General features: G+C 50.8%; 1 protein-coding gene across 5 annotated transcripts; it reads left to right on the forward strand.

Moving 5' to 3' along the window:
* The first annotated feature begins 1,676 nt into the window (after positions 1 to 1,676).
* Positions 1,677 to 14,377, forward strand: FRMD7 (FERM domain containing 7). 5 transcript variants are annotated; one of them, XM_084534371.1, is made up of 13 exons: positions 1,677 to 2,326; positions 2,609 to 2,827; positions 6,717 to 6,821; positions 7,193 to 7,235; positions 8,392 to 8,470; positions 9,176 to 9,273; positions 9,375 to 9,489; positions 9,654 to 9,801; positions 10,933 to 11,028; positions 11,146 to 11,309; positions 11,517 to 11,585; positions 11,672 to 11,747; positions 11,880 to 14,377. In XM_084534371.1, exons 2-13 carry the CDS (start codon positions 2,771 to 2,773, stop codon positions 12,909 to 12,911), a joined length of 2,082 nt encoding a protein of 693 aa, XP_084390497.1. In that variant the 5' UTR covers positions 1,677 to 2,326; positions 2,609 to 2,770; the 3' UTR covers positions 12,912 to 14,377. The 5 variants fall into 5 exon arrangements, with proteins under 5 accessions (XP_084390497.1, XP_084390498.1, XP_084390501.1 ...); XM_084534372.1 differs by having other exon boundaries at positions 8,437 to 8,470; XM_084534373.1 differs by lacking the exons at positions 1,677 to 2,326; positions 2,609 to 2,827 and having other exon boundaries at positions 6,773 to 6,821; positions 8,353 to 8,470.

Raw genomic sequence — 14,377 nt, forward strand, 5'->3', positions numbered from 1 at the left:
CTAATGGGCAAAACCCACCTAAAACACAAAATTAAAAATGCAACCGTTTCTACTTTCCCAGCAATTACTTATGAGTAATAAGTTACAGCAGAGTGATGTCAGACTGTTTAACTGATGTTTGGCAAGAAAATTTGATGGAAATGCAAATGTGTCATTGTTGATTATATTCAATCCATAGAATGGTTCTGGTGCAGAAGTTTCTGGAAGGGCAGGACTTGGCTGGCCAATTGTATCTGTTGAGATACGCTCCAAATATAATGACTTGTGAAATCAATGAAAAATAATAGTCATTGTTAAAGCTTTAGGAAACTTTTTTGTTTCGTACCAATCACTGATGTATTTCTGAGAATAGGCCCATTTGAGAACTGTCAGTGAATACCACTTTGGCAGATGTCTTTATGATCTTTTCTCAACAACAAATTAATGAATTATTTATATGCAACCTTCTTAATCCAGGGATGGGCCTGGACTTTGACAGTGTGACGTCGTGGAGTGGCAGCACGCTTGCTGGCAGCCTCCCACGGAATTAGCAGCATAAACGCTTTCCTTTTCCTTCCAGTTGCTTCCCCTGCCCACACAGGTCTCCAGTTGTCATCGCCAGCAACAGGCATTCCAGGAATGATTGCATCAATTGGGAAGTCTCCTTACTAATGCAAGACTGCAAGCAGGAGGCATCTGTGCTCATACCTGGAGTCAGAGAAGAGGCTGGCTGAAAGGACGCAGCTCATCCTTTCCTTGGCCCCGTAGCAGGACCCAATTTTCTTGGACTGTCTGCTCGAGTGTTTCCCTTGCCTCACAGTTCACAGGTCTTGCTTAGCACCTAACTCAAATTTTTTCTGCAGTTTCAAATTATTTCTTTGTTTCCCTCATAGCTCAGGAGCCCAGCCAGCTGGTCATCCTGGCGTGGTCCCACAGAGAAATAGATCATTGCTGTTTCCCCTCTTTTTTTTTTTTTTTTAAACAAATTTAATTATTTCAGACTTTAGTTTTTGAAGTTACATTTTGGGGGAGGGGGTGAGGTAAGGCATTAAAATAAATAAAGCAACTAGTACCTAAGCCAAGACCCCAGCATAGAGTGAAACAATTCCTTTTGCTGTGTGGCAGCAGAAACATTGCAGGAATCGTGTTGCAGAAAGAAACTTACCTGTTTTGCAGTATCAGTGCCCTACCTCAGGCTTCTTAACCAGCTGGTTAATGAACTATGCTCCTTGTGCCTCACACTGTTCAGCCAGGACTTCAGCTTCACCTGAGCCTGTGGCCAGAGACAGCAGCCAAGCCACGGTGCTGCTTCCTTGAGGAGCTCCCTGCCTGGGTGGAAGTCCTCCAGCAGCTCCGTCTGGCATGGTCATACCGAGGAAGAGGAGATCGGTCCTCTTTGGGAGGGCTGCACGTGACACTGCCCCCTTCCAGTGACACAACAAGCATGAATTCTGGGCCAAGAAAAGCACTAGAAATTCAGTCCCACAGTGCAGTGGCCAGACACTTAGCACAGCCAGCCCCTTTCCCTCGCCACTGGCAGAAGATTAGTTCACCTGCTTTGCAGAGCACATTCACATGGAAAAGCAGATTAGCTTCAATTTATACATACATACATATATATATATATATATATATATTATTTATTTATTTATTTATTTATTGCCCCAGTCAGTAGAATACTGATAGGAAGGTGGTTCTGTAGGTTTTCACTCTCTGCAGCCCAGAGAGCAAGCTAAGCATGTGCCCTGAGAGGCTCTGTCCTGCCATTGCCAGGAATAACTGGGAAGTGTAAGAGGGACCACAGCAAAAGGCTTAGCTGCCTGGAGTCGCTGACAGTGGATATTTCAGTGGAAACTGAGAAGAAAGCAACGAGCAAAATCTCAGCAGCACTTAATGTGGCTTTTTAGCTTTGCTTTGAGTCCCCCAGGACTGCGAGTGGTTGGGGCTTTTTCCAGGAGCAGCAGTAGTGATCCCCTGTGACAGTCCAGCAGCTGCCTTTTGGTGCATTCATGTACTCACTGCCTCTTTGCTCTGTGAGCAGGGGCTCTCGTGCTGCTGTTATCCAAGCACTCAGAGAGGGGGACAAGGGGCAGTCAAAGGAACAGGGCAGAGAACGGGGTGAGGGGGCACACCCCAGGCCCTCCTCTGCCTCCCCAAGAAGGGCTCCCACAGCATTTTGGTTCAGCAGGAAACATTATGGGGTCTCTGGTGAAGTCCATCAGCCCTCCTGCCAGGTTCACGTGCATCTGCTGGGTTGGTAGGACCTGACCTACCAAGAGGCTCGCCTTGCTAGCAAGACTGCTAGCAAGCAAAAGTTTCAATGCAACTTAACTGGAGCAAAGCGCAGGTAATGCTCACTGCTCAGTGACTTCCGCAGGAGAGCTGCTCACCTCTTTTTTTCCCCCAACCCTGCTGTGTAAAACTTGGGCTCGCTTTGCCCTCACATTTCTCAGCAGGAGCTGCAAAACTGCATGTTTATCAGACACTGTCCCTTCCCCATCAGTGTGACTCTTGCACAGCCTTCTCCCCTAGTGACAGAAGCATCATTCACAGGGGGAAGTACCCTGCAGTGTAGTGGTGATCTTCAGACCAGGGGAGGCATCAGTATTTTTTTTTGACTTGGTTTTAGGCATTCCACTCCTTTGCTGCGACCTCCACTCCACATCTGTGACTGCAGCCTTCTGCACCCAGCTGAGAAGGAAATTATGTGTGAGCGAGGAGTCGGGGCTCCCTGCTCACAGCACTAGGACTCCGCGCCTGCTGCACTGCACGCTCAGCCGCATGCTCGAGGATGCTGCATCTGAAAGTCCAGTTCCTGGATGACTCCCAGAAGATCTTTGTAGTTGATGTAAGTGGGTATGATATTATTGGGTTTTGTGCTAATTAATGAAGTAATTTCTACTCTGCAGGATTGCATAGCTCTCTAATGTTCTCTGCTAGCTTCTGATGTTCAGCTTTGCAAAGCAAAAGGACAAAACAAACAAACAAAAAGCTTAAAAAAATGAGCTCACAGTGCTGATTACTAAGTGTCTTTCAGCACCAACACACTCCCACTCTCTCCTCTTGTTGGGATTACTTATAAAGAAGGAGGAATGGCTTTTATTTATCTGGTGTTATCTTTTGGAAATCAGCTAATATGAAGTGATGTTCTTGACAAGCGTGGAGTTCTCTTATTTGTCTGACTGCTAGCATGAGCATTCAACAAGGAAGAAAAATCTGAGAACAGAATAAAAATAGCATATTTAACTACACTACCCATGGTGAGAAACATCTGTGTACATCTCTTCTTGGGCATTCTGTTGAAAAAGAAAGCTGTGGTTTTGGGGATAAGTGAGGAAAAAAACTCATTGTGTCTTGTTTTCTGTATGACAGTGTCCCAAAACACACTGTCATTAATAATTCATATTTAATAAATACTAGCTTTGAGTATTGACTGCTGGAATATATTTTAAATATCGGGAATCAATATCTATGATATTAGATGTATATGTATTTATGTGTGTATAGATAACTGGAACTAAATGTAATGGATGTCCTGTCTATGTGTTAGAATTACAAGTGTCATTGAGCAATTGCTGTTGGTTAGGATTTGACAATCACAGTAGCTAAACGAATTAGGTAATTCAGGTAGATCTGTTCTAGTCCTCACCTACATATCTTATGGGACCAGTGTGTTTTATAGATAACCATTTTTTTTCAAGTTCTTTTACATTTCTTAGACATTCCTGTCCTTTTTTATAGCATAGCCTAAGAACTACTTGGTCTCAACGTACTGGTCAGTTTCTTTGCAATGGCAATTTTGCACATAAGAGGATTGCAAAGGAATTTGATCTCTTGGACTGGTATGGAAGTTGTCTGATTTAGTTTAATTAATATATCATAGACCTGGAGTCTGCTTAAAAATTAGATTAGTGTTAATTTTATTTATGTATTTATTTTTGTATCAATTAGATCAGGGTACAGTAAAAGACAATTTGAAAGCTGCTGCTGTTACAATATTGCTGCACTTTATCCACCTCTGCTTTCTTATTTCCCAAAACACTTCCAGTCCTGCAGCAACATGTTATTGCAGCAAATGGCTTCCATTAAGGGACTCGGAGCTGATTCCTTTTTTAGCATGGAAGGGTCGTGGAAACCCCTTTTAGCCATTTCATGTGTTTCATGCTGCGTGGTTGCGATAAATGAGTAGCTGAATTAGTGAGTTCTCCATTATATCAGGACCGCTTTGGGCTAAGTCTTGAGCATACATTTCAAGCAACTCTTCCTAAACCCGACTTTGGAAAGCTCTTTTCAATGGCTAGTACGTCAGTATAATGGCTGGGAGAAAGACAGCAAAAAGAAAACCCAGTGGACTCGATGCCTTGTGCTCAGCGTGTGCGTTTGTACCTACCTTGCATGGGTATGGCAGCTGCTAGCACATGGGGCCAGACTTTTGCAGGTGGCCAGGACTGATGCCCTCCCTGCAGCCACACACCAGGGCCAGCTCTGCAAGAGGGCACTGCAGCTGCAATCCCCAGCTGGCAAGTTAAAAGCTGCTGGGGGTGTAATGGGGTGATCCCATGGCAGGGGAAGGCCTGGTGCTGGCACATCCCTGCATGCTCCAGTGGGCCCCAGCACCTTGCACTTGGGAGGACACTGGGATGCCCTGCCCCAGTGCCCTGGCACCCAGACAGCCCCACGTCAGCCTTCACTGGCCTCTGGCACTGAGAGGAGACCTCGCAAAGCTGCCTCCCTACTTCTCCCCCCTGCCCCAGATATCTAAAGCTGTGAACTGGCGCGTGCTCTTGCCTATAAAGCCACTCTTCTCTCTGGAAAGGGTTTAAACAAAGCAGCCCTGAGCCCCTGGAGCCTTGAGAGAAGCACAGAAAGAGCATGATCCACTTCGCAGCTTCACAAAAGCTGGGTGTTTGCAGGGTTCGCATCTTTGCAAGTAGACTTTGCTACAGGGCAAGATTCATTGGGAAGGAAAAAAAAAAAAAAGGAAAGAAAAGGGAAACCAAACAAGCCAGGAAAACTAATTGCTGGAACTGAGTGAAGGACAAAGTCTCCCTTGGTCTTGTGTTCCTTTTAATGAGAAAAGACTGGAATTTTTGCAAGGAGGTGCATAGAGCTGGCTGCACGCAAGCTGGTCCAGCAAGGGGGTGGGGAGCACTAGGGCTGGTGGCTTTTTGGGGTATGGTCACAGCAATTCGCCCCCCAAAACACATCTATGGGTGCAGTGACAGGAAAAGCCACTGAAATGTGGCTTTGCCCTTGGAGCACGGGCACTGCCAGGAGGTCCTTTGGGGATGGCTGTGCACGTCCCTGTGCATCACACATGCTGCTGTCTGCTTCTGGACATGCCACTCCATTTCATACCCTGCTTATGGCCCCATCTGCGCCCAACATGTAGAGGAAGGGTGCGTGCAGCCCCTCCTTTCTATCGGCCTCGCCACTGAGGTTTCTGCCTGTGGGTGCTGCCCTGGCCCTGCAGCATCACTGTACACACCACCAGTGGCACATTTGGGCTGGGATGTAGGTTCCAGTCCCGCACGTTGCACGCCTGCTTTGCAGTGCAGCACAGCCCCATCTACATGCACCAAGGAGAGTGGCTCGCTGCCCACAGATGTGGAGGCTAATAACCTGGTAGGAAATGCTTGTCTTCCCTGGATGCCTGACAAAGGCCAAGGCCTTTCATGCTGGAAAATTCTAGCTTGGAAATCAACAATTATAATTGTTTTAATTACCTCTGCGATCCAGTAATTTTGAGGAGAACCGGGAGTGCTGCAGAGTGAATGCTGTTATTACGCTATCACTTTTCAGCAGCCTTACAGAGTGGAGCTAGCAATTTCACCCAGGGAGAAGCTGTGAAAGGCGGTCATTAGCATGCAGCCCCGCCAGCACCCCATCCCCTCCCACCCCTGCGCAGGCTGTGCAGCACGACTCCCCTGCCCTACTCCTGGCCCCAGCTGGCCTTTGCAATGACCACTGCTCATTTCTGGACCGCTTTTCCTGGGTTAATGATTTAGGAAAATGAATTTTTGCTGGGTTTGGTCATTTCCATGGTCACCTTTGGTGTTTTCTGGCCTGCCAGGTCATTCCCCAGCAGTGTGGTGACAAAGCCAAATGCCCTCCAAATGTTTCTGTTTCCTGGGTGTACATAAACTTGGCCTCCCTTATCAGTGTGCAGTGCCACTTAATTAACATCACTGAAGTTCACAGATGACCCAGGGCCCAAGGCAGAGGATCTCTGCAAGGTCCAGTTGCTGTTAATTACCGTTAATGACAGCTCATCCTGGCCATCTGTCTGCAGGCTGGCCACACTAGTGGGGTGCCCTGGTTTGCAGTGACCTGTGCACCTTTGCCTGCAATGTGCCTGTCCAGCCAGGGACAGACCTGTCCCAATGGCTGTAACAGGCAAGGTGAGACTGAGATTTCTTTCCTCTTCCTTCCCCTCCTGATTTATTAAGTTCCTTAATAGGAACAGAAGGTTCCTTAAAGGCCAGAAGTGGTGGGGAGGAATCTGACTTCCAAGAGCTAAGGTAAATGTCATACAGCTGCCATCATCCCGCCCCACATACCAAAGCCATCAGCATTTACTGAGTAAGGTTTTGCTGTGGAACAGTTTGGAAAAATCCCACAGCCTATCTCAGCTGAAGGGAGGGGGTTAAATCGTCTTCCCAATCTCCCTGAAATCCTCGCACCACTGCTGTCAGCATTGCCTAACCTGCTGCTTCCCTGCTGTGTTTACTCACTAGCAAAAATCCTGTGGAAGAGGGCTGTTTAACCTCACCTGCAGCCACCTCAACCTGGTGGAGAAGGAGTACTTCGGGCTGGAGTTTCGCAGCCAGGCCGGGAACCACGTGAGTGCAGTTGCAGCACAGCCCCATCGCAGTGCCCACAGCCAGGCAGAAGCAGCCCGCGCTGCTGCAGGTGCTGGAACCTCCACGAAATACTGGGTGGAAAATCAAAATGGAAAGGCTTGCCATAATGCTAAAAAAACTTGAAAATAGGAGTCAGAAGCCATGACCTGGTCGGCAAAGCCCTGCTGACAGCCACAGCCCATAGGGTTTATCCGTAACCACCTGTGGCAAGCAGCACAGCCCCAGCAGGATGGTTTGTGGTGGTCCCCAAGCTAGCCAGCGTTCCTTTATGGTGTTCCAGCACGATGCTCCTGCTTCTATTCCCACTGCCCTTGTGCTGTTTATTCACTCAGTTCATTGCCTTATTTCAGGTCTGGCTGGAGCCACTAAAGCCCATAACAAAGCAAGTCAAAAGTAAGTATTTCAAACATAAAACTCATCTCAGTGCTACCAGTGGGGCACATTTGTGTAGTTTCTTGTGCTGGAGGATGGGATCTCAGGTTTTTGGCACTTACCTGAGCAAGTCATGTGGTGTGAAGCTGGGGAGAATTGTTTGCAAAAACAGCATTGTCCACATAAAATCCTGCAGAAATGCCTTTTCAATCTGCTTTTTGCAGCATTTTGAGCCTGAGCTGTTAATATCCTGACAGCTTGGCGGAGGGGCAGGGGCGGCTGCGTGCATGTGCGCGTGTGTGTTTGTGCGTGCTGCTGTGCTGGCAGAGCAGTAGGAACGGCTCTCTGAGTGTCCTCCTTTCCCCTTTGCAGCTCTTAGCAGCCCAGATGCCCACACAGCGCGAGCCCTGTGTAGAGTAGGGTTAATCCTGTGCCTCGCAGGCGTGTGGCGACCCCACTCAGCCCCCAGACCCCCACGCTGCTGCACAGTGATGCAGCGCAGCCTGACCTGAATCCATGGCCCGTGTTAACCTCTTTCAGCCTATTTCCACCCCCATGATGAACCAAACAGTATTGTCCCCAAATACATGATGACTAGCAAGTGGTCGAGAGCATGAGGCCATGACCCATGTGTTTGCAAGAGGGAGTCCCAGAGCCATCCTGTGGTGGCCTGGGATGGTTGATGCCTACACAATCGCCTCCCTGCACTTTGCCTGGGGTTTGGCTGCTTGCTCTCGCCTAGCCCACAAACCAGCTTTGCCCAAATGGCCTCCCCTGAAGCTGCTGCATCCCAAGTGCTTGCAGGGCTGGGTAAAGCCCGGGGCTTTTGCTGAGGGTTTAATGTACCGTTTCTGATGGCAGCTATGGTGGGGCTCTGGCCACACTTCAGAACAGCACCCATAGCACTGCTCCAGTGGGGACCAATGTGGCAACCCCACTCCTGGCGGGGGCAATTTTGAGATGTCCAACTCCCTGTTTGCTTCCATCCTGGATGCCAGGGGTTGGGGCAGGCTCGTCCTTCCAGGCAGAATGGAGATCTTGATGCTCAGGGCTTCCAGCCCTGGTTTGTAAGTGACCAGGGTGATTTGCTCTGTAAGGAGACAGCATGTGTGAAAAGAGTTGTAAATGTTCTCAATAGGCACATAAAAGAAAACTTATGAAGATGTTGTGTTTTAAGATCCTAAGGAGGTTCTTTTCAAATTTATGGTGAAATTTTTCCCAGTGGACCCTGGACATCTGAGAGAAGAGCTGACCAGGTACTGTGTTTGTTCTGCTCCTTCCTTATTGCACAGTCCTATGTTTTCACAGTTGCATTGCATGTGTATAAAAGTCCTTATCTTCATCCAACCAAACCGATCTGTTAGCAATGCTAATACTAAGTATTGACTGAGCTCTGTGCTTTACAAAACAAAACTGCAAATAGTATCTTGGTGCTCTATTTTTATATAAAAACCACTTGAAAATCAGCCATCTTAAGAGGCTGCAGTGTGTTTACTGCCAAACGTTTTAGCAGTTGAGCACCAAGTCTGACTTTGCTCAGTCTAGCTCCTGCCTCAAGCTGTGTTCTGAAAGAAAAACCTTAATTTTATTTTTAAAAATGACATTGCTAGCTCTTACATTTCAGAGGACGCGTTGCAAACAGGAGCTAAGAATAAAACCAATACAGTGCTTCTGCACAACATTAGCCCTGAGAGGAGACACGAATGCCCTCTGAAGCATAAAGGAATGTTAGCTCTGAAACCTATTAATGGCCATTTAAATGGCAGGGGCATGCTGCTCATGGTGGTGCCCAGCTGTAGGCTCAGGGAGGGGCTGCACACTCCTCCTGTGACCCCCCCAGACCTGCATCCCTTGTGCTAGGGCACAGGCGAGCGCTGGGAGGGGCATGGGGACAGCCTGGCTGTGCTGAGCTGGGGCCCGAGAAGAGTCCTCTCTTAGGGCATCTCCTGTCCCCTCCGCAGGTATCTCTTCACACTCCAGATCAAGAAGGACCTGGCGCTGGGGCGGCTGCCCTGCAGTGACAAGAGCGCGGCGCTGCTCGTCTCCCACCTGCTGCAGTGTAAGGGCAGGCACATGCCTGCAGCAGGGGGGCACCAGGGCTTTGCTTTGACTGCATGGCAAAGGGTGCCTCTAACCCCACTCTCCCTGCGCCCCCCACAGCTGAGCTGGGTGACTTCCACGAGGAGACAGACCAGCAGCACCTGGCCACCCACAGGTACCTGCCCAACCAGGAGTACCTGGACAACAAGATCATGCACTACCACCGAAGGCACGGGTAAGGGCTGCTGTGCACGGGTTCCTTCCCATCAGCACACAGGGCCAGCAGTGGCATGGGTGCTCAGCACCCCGGCATGCACACCTCCAAAACGGGGTCTTTTCAGCCCATTTCAGCAGTTGCTTTTTCATTCTTGTCACTTCCCAGTGTGTTTGTGTCTCCAGGGGGAAGACGCCAGCTGAGTCAGATGTTCAGCTGCTGGACGTGGCCAGGAAACTGGAGATGTATGGGATTCGCCCGCACCCCGCCAGCGATGGTGAGGGGACGCAGATCAACCTGGCCGTGACACACATGGGGGTGCTGGTCCTGCGGGTAAGCTGGGGGCTCAGGGTGGGCTCTGTGAGGACATAACCTCCTGCTCTCAGCTTTCTCCCCTCACCTGCTCTAAACCCTCCCAAATCCCGTGGAGCAATCTCACCCTAGCAAACCTCAAGCAGGGATGTGATGCTCTGGGATATCACCCTGGGCTCAGCCCTAGCACCTCTGCCAGCACAGGCTGCACACAGCTGTGCCTGCCCAGGCTCTGGCAGAGCCCTGCTGGCCCTTGTCATTGCAGGCACAGCCGTGTAAGCACCACAGGTTACACGGCTGCGTCACATGCATTCACCGTATAATCTTCCAGCAAAAATAGCCACCTAATGTCTGTGCAATTACATAACGTTGTAATCACAGCATAGCTGAGGAATAAATACAGACTTCCTCGCAGCCGGCGTGAAACAGTGCTTGCCTCCCACACTGACTAATTTCAACCTGGGAACATCTTGCCAGAGCAGAAAAAAATCCTAACTGCGGGTCTGCTGTTCATAATTAGTGCTGCCAGACCCAGTTATTTATTCAAAGATGTAAACACCCCTCGTGTGCATGCATGATTAGAGCATCTGTGAGCCCATGCGAGTCTGGGCTCTCCCAGAGAGCTGAGAGGGTCTCAGTGCCATAGCACAAGGTAGCACAGTTTTATCTGTTCCTGCTGGGATATGTGTTGTATGGCTGCATCCAAACTGATACACAGCAGTAATGAAGGTAAGGTGTGCTTGCAGTCTGCTTAAGCTGGCATTAAAGGTGTGGAAGTGAGCTGAGCTCTGCTGTGCTTCCCATCTCACTTCTTTTGGGAGACAGATTCTGAATTAACACCTCACCTGCCCTGTGAGCTGGGAAGGATGGGACACTCTGCCTTGACCTCTGTGAGGTTTCTCTCAGACTACTGCTGTTTTACAGTTAGCTTCATTAGGCAGAGTTCAGCCCTGAGCCTTAATTCCTGCTCTTGGGATCAGCTGGTAGAGAACTGAGGGTCAAATGTTAAATCCCCATTGCCTCTTCCCCAGGCCCAGAAGCAGTGAGAGCTGTAGAAATGGCTCATGTGGTGTCCTGGGAGCCCAGGTCTTGGCCAGTCATATTTCTGCATCTTGCCCCGTCCCGGTATAACTGCTGTGTCCGTCCTTGCAGGGCAATACAAAGATCAACACATTCAACTGGTCCAAAATTCGCAAACTGAGTTTCAAGAGGAAGCATTTTCTCATCAAGCTCCATGCAAACATTTCTGTAAGTAGGTCTCTGTAAGCTGCTAAGGCAGCTGCCCAGCTCAGGACTGCGAGGGCAAGCGGCAGAGACTGGCCCAGCGTGCCCCTGACACCCCCGTGCTTATCCCTGGCCACACAGGCACTGTGCAAGGACACGCTGGAGTTCACCATGGCGAGCAGAGATGCCTGCAAGGCTTTCTGGAAGACGTGTGTGGAGTACCACGCGTTTTTCCGGTTGTCTGAAGAGCCCAAGTCAAAGCCCAAAGCCCTTCTGTGCAGCAAGGGCTCGAGTTTCCGCTACAGGTAAAGTCCCAGAGCAAAAACCCTGGTGTGCAGAGGCTCTAACCCTCCCCTTTACATCTGTCCTGGCTGGGTGCAAGAGGCTGATGCTTGACAGCTGCTTCCCTGGTCCTGCTGTTGCCACCCAGTCCTGCCGTGTCCCCTCACCTCCCCCAGGTGAGGGGCTGGGCTGATGGTGCTGCTCACACCTTTCCCTCCTTGCTGCTGCAGTGGGAGGACACAGAGACAGCTGCTGGAGCATGGGAGGAAGGCGAAGATGAAGAGCCTGCCCTTTGAGAGGTACTGAGGGCAGGGAGGGGGGCAGTACTGAGGTGTGTATGGGGGGCATCCTGGCCCTGCATCCACTAATGCACTCAGCCTTGCAGGAAGCACCATGCATCCCGCTACGATGAGAGGCAGTGCCGCTCTTCCCCGGACCTCCTGACAGATGTGTCCAAGCAGGTATGTCCCCACAGTGTGCACAAGAGGCAGCCAGAATCCTGGCTCTTCATCCTGCTGCTGGCCCTGCTCTGCTCCCCCTGCCCGCCTTGGGGCTGAGCAGGATGCCCACACACCCTTTTTTTTTTCCGCCAGGTGGAAGAGCTGCGCCTGGCCTACGGCAGCCGGGGCTCCTTCCGCACTGCCAACGGGGTGCACACCTCAGAGCCCACACTGGACAGCCGCTGCTGCAGCTCCACCACGGAGGTGACATTCGCTGCCGAGCTGGAGCGCTCCAAGCCCGAAGCAGCCCCCGTCTTCCTGCCCCACTCCAAGAGCAGCTCCGCCTTCCCCCTGCTCTACGCCGAGCTGGAGCTGGAGCGGGCGTGGGAGCCCGCCGACCTCTTCGGCTCCAGGAACCCCTTGACGTCCTTTCGGCCCCACCACAAGTTTGCTGGGAACAGTAAGAGCACCTCGGTGGGCAACATGCGGGAGGTCAGCACAAGGCCGCTGGTGTACATGGACGTGCCGTGCCCCCAGCCACTGCCCCCCCCGGCCCCGCAGGTCCTTTTTTACGTAGACAGGCCACCACAGCCCCTGTGCCACATGCAAACACCCAGCCAGGAGGCGGCAGGAGCAGCCGGTGGATCTGTCCCCATGGCCACAAAAACACCCAAGTGGAGCCCAAGCACTGCCTGGACGGGGGAATTCCAGCACGAGGCTTCGCACAGGGCTGCGGGCAGCAGTGCAGCCCCAGAAGGGGGGAGCAGGCCGCTGGCTCGCTCCTTTGATTACGGCCTTCAAGAGCAGCCTCCCAAACGGTCCTGGAGCCAGTCGGACATGAAAACCATCCGCTTCCCCTATGGCTCGGAGTTTAGGCCCCTGGGCCCACGGCCTGCCCTGAGCAGCCGCAAAGCAGGAATCCTACGGCACGCTCTGGCCCAGCAAGGGCTCGCCCCACGGCCGCGGCACCCTGCCGAGCGCTACGTGGGCAGCAGCACTGAGTCCAGCGACTCTGACTCCGACCTCCTGGCCGCTGAATACTGCTCCCTGTACGGCCGGGTGCTGCGCTCACCCATGGCTCGGGTGCGGCTGTCATCTGGCAGTCTCCAGCTGGAAGAAGAGGATGAAGAGGTGTCCTTTGCAACCAGCGCTGCTGAAGAGAGGACTTCCAGGTATTTCACTTAGGTGCCTCACACCGGCTGAAAGGAGCCACAGGTGGCCAGGACTGATCCAGACCCAGAGAATGGTCCCTGTCCTGCTTGCAGGGCTGCTTACTGCTTGTGAAACGTTGTGATGGGCTCATGTTGTGTGAGTGCTTTTAGCTGTAGAGGAAGTGTTAAGGGACAGCTGAGGAATGTTCTGAGGTACCCATCTCCTGCATCATAGCCTGAAACCGGCGCATCTCTGCCGCCAGGCTTTTCACATGCAGGCGTCCAGCTTTAGCCAGATGGGCAGGGGCTCTCGCTTAAGCCCTGCATAGACACTGCGTGCAGTCCAAGCAGGCCACAGTCAGAACTCAGCCACTTAAGTCTTCATCAATGAGGTGGAAGAAAAGAAAAGGAAAAAAAAAAAAAAAAGACATTTTATGGGAGATCTTAAACATTAGTTTATCACAACTCCAGGGAAGCCTGCTGGTGGGAGGAATGTTTGAGGCCAAGTGGGAGAGGAGCAGGATGGCCAGGGGAAGCTGAGCAGAGATGTCTGCTCTTGGAGCTGTGCCAATGCCGCAGGAACACCCAGTGCTCAGGACAGGATGCCACGCATGGGGTGCTCCTTGTGATGCTTGGAGCCATGTACGAAGCGAGCAGCCCCGTCTTGTCCCTGGCCAGGTTAGGGATTATCCTGCCCAGGAAATATCATAGCAGCTCTCGTAAATCATTAAACAGCATCCCACTCTGAGCTGTAGTAAGTGAGTTAATGAATGATGATGTATAGCTCCACTCTTCTTAGGCCTAGTAGCTGTTATTTTCTGTCAGCAGCTCCACAGCCCAGGCACCTCAGTGTCCTGCTTAAATCAGGGGGGAGTGAGGCACGCAGAGGATGGTCTTGCTCCCCCAAATCAGGCCTCCACCAAGCAGCATGGGGAAAAAGCTCTCAGGAGGAGGGCAGGAAAGAGAGGCAGCTGGTGCTTACCCTTTTGGCATTAGGAAGGCTGCTGTAACCATGGTGCTTCTAAACGTTCCTGTTTGCTACATGAATGCAATGTTATTTTTACGAGGGCCACTTCTAGTTATAGAAGAGCGGGAGAGGGAGCTTCTCACTATCCATAGGGCAGGAGGAGGGAGATTAGTTTTTTGTGCATTGCTCCCTGAAGTGAAAAGGTACAGATACTTCCTAGACATGTTTTCATAACAAAGAACTTATTACCCTAAAAACACAGGAAATCTACTCTGAAAACAGGAGAATGATGTTACTTCTGTAAGATGTTAAGAGAAGTTATTATTTTTCTTTAAGAACAACTCTGTAAAACTGCAGGACATGACTATAAGGAGAGGAACAGCCCCATAATACATATGCTTGAGAAAACAGGGGAAAGCAGTTGAAGGGATTTCAGGAACAAGGAAGCTGGGGCAGAGATGGAAAATAAGTGTGAAAAGAACTAGGTTCGTGGTTACTGCCTCACTGTGCATTGCTGTCTTTTGTTTTAGAAG

This window comes from Aythya ferina (assembly GCF_964211825.1).
Source record: "Aythya ferina genome assembly, chromosome: 13".
Taxonomy (NCBI): Eukaryota; Metazoa; Chordata; class Aves; order Anseriformes; family Anatidae; genus Aythya; species Aythya ferina.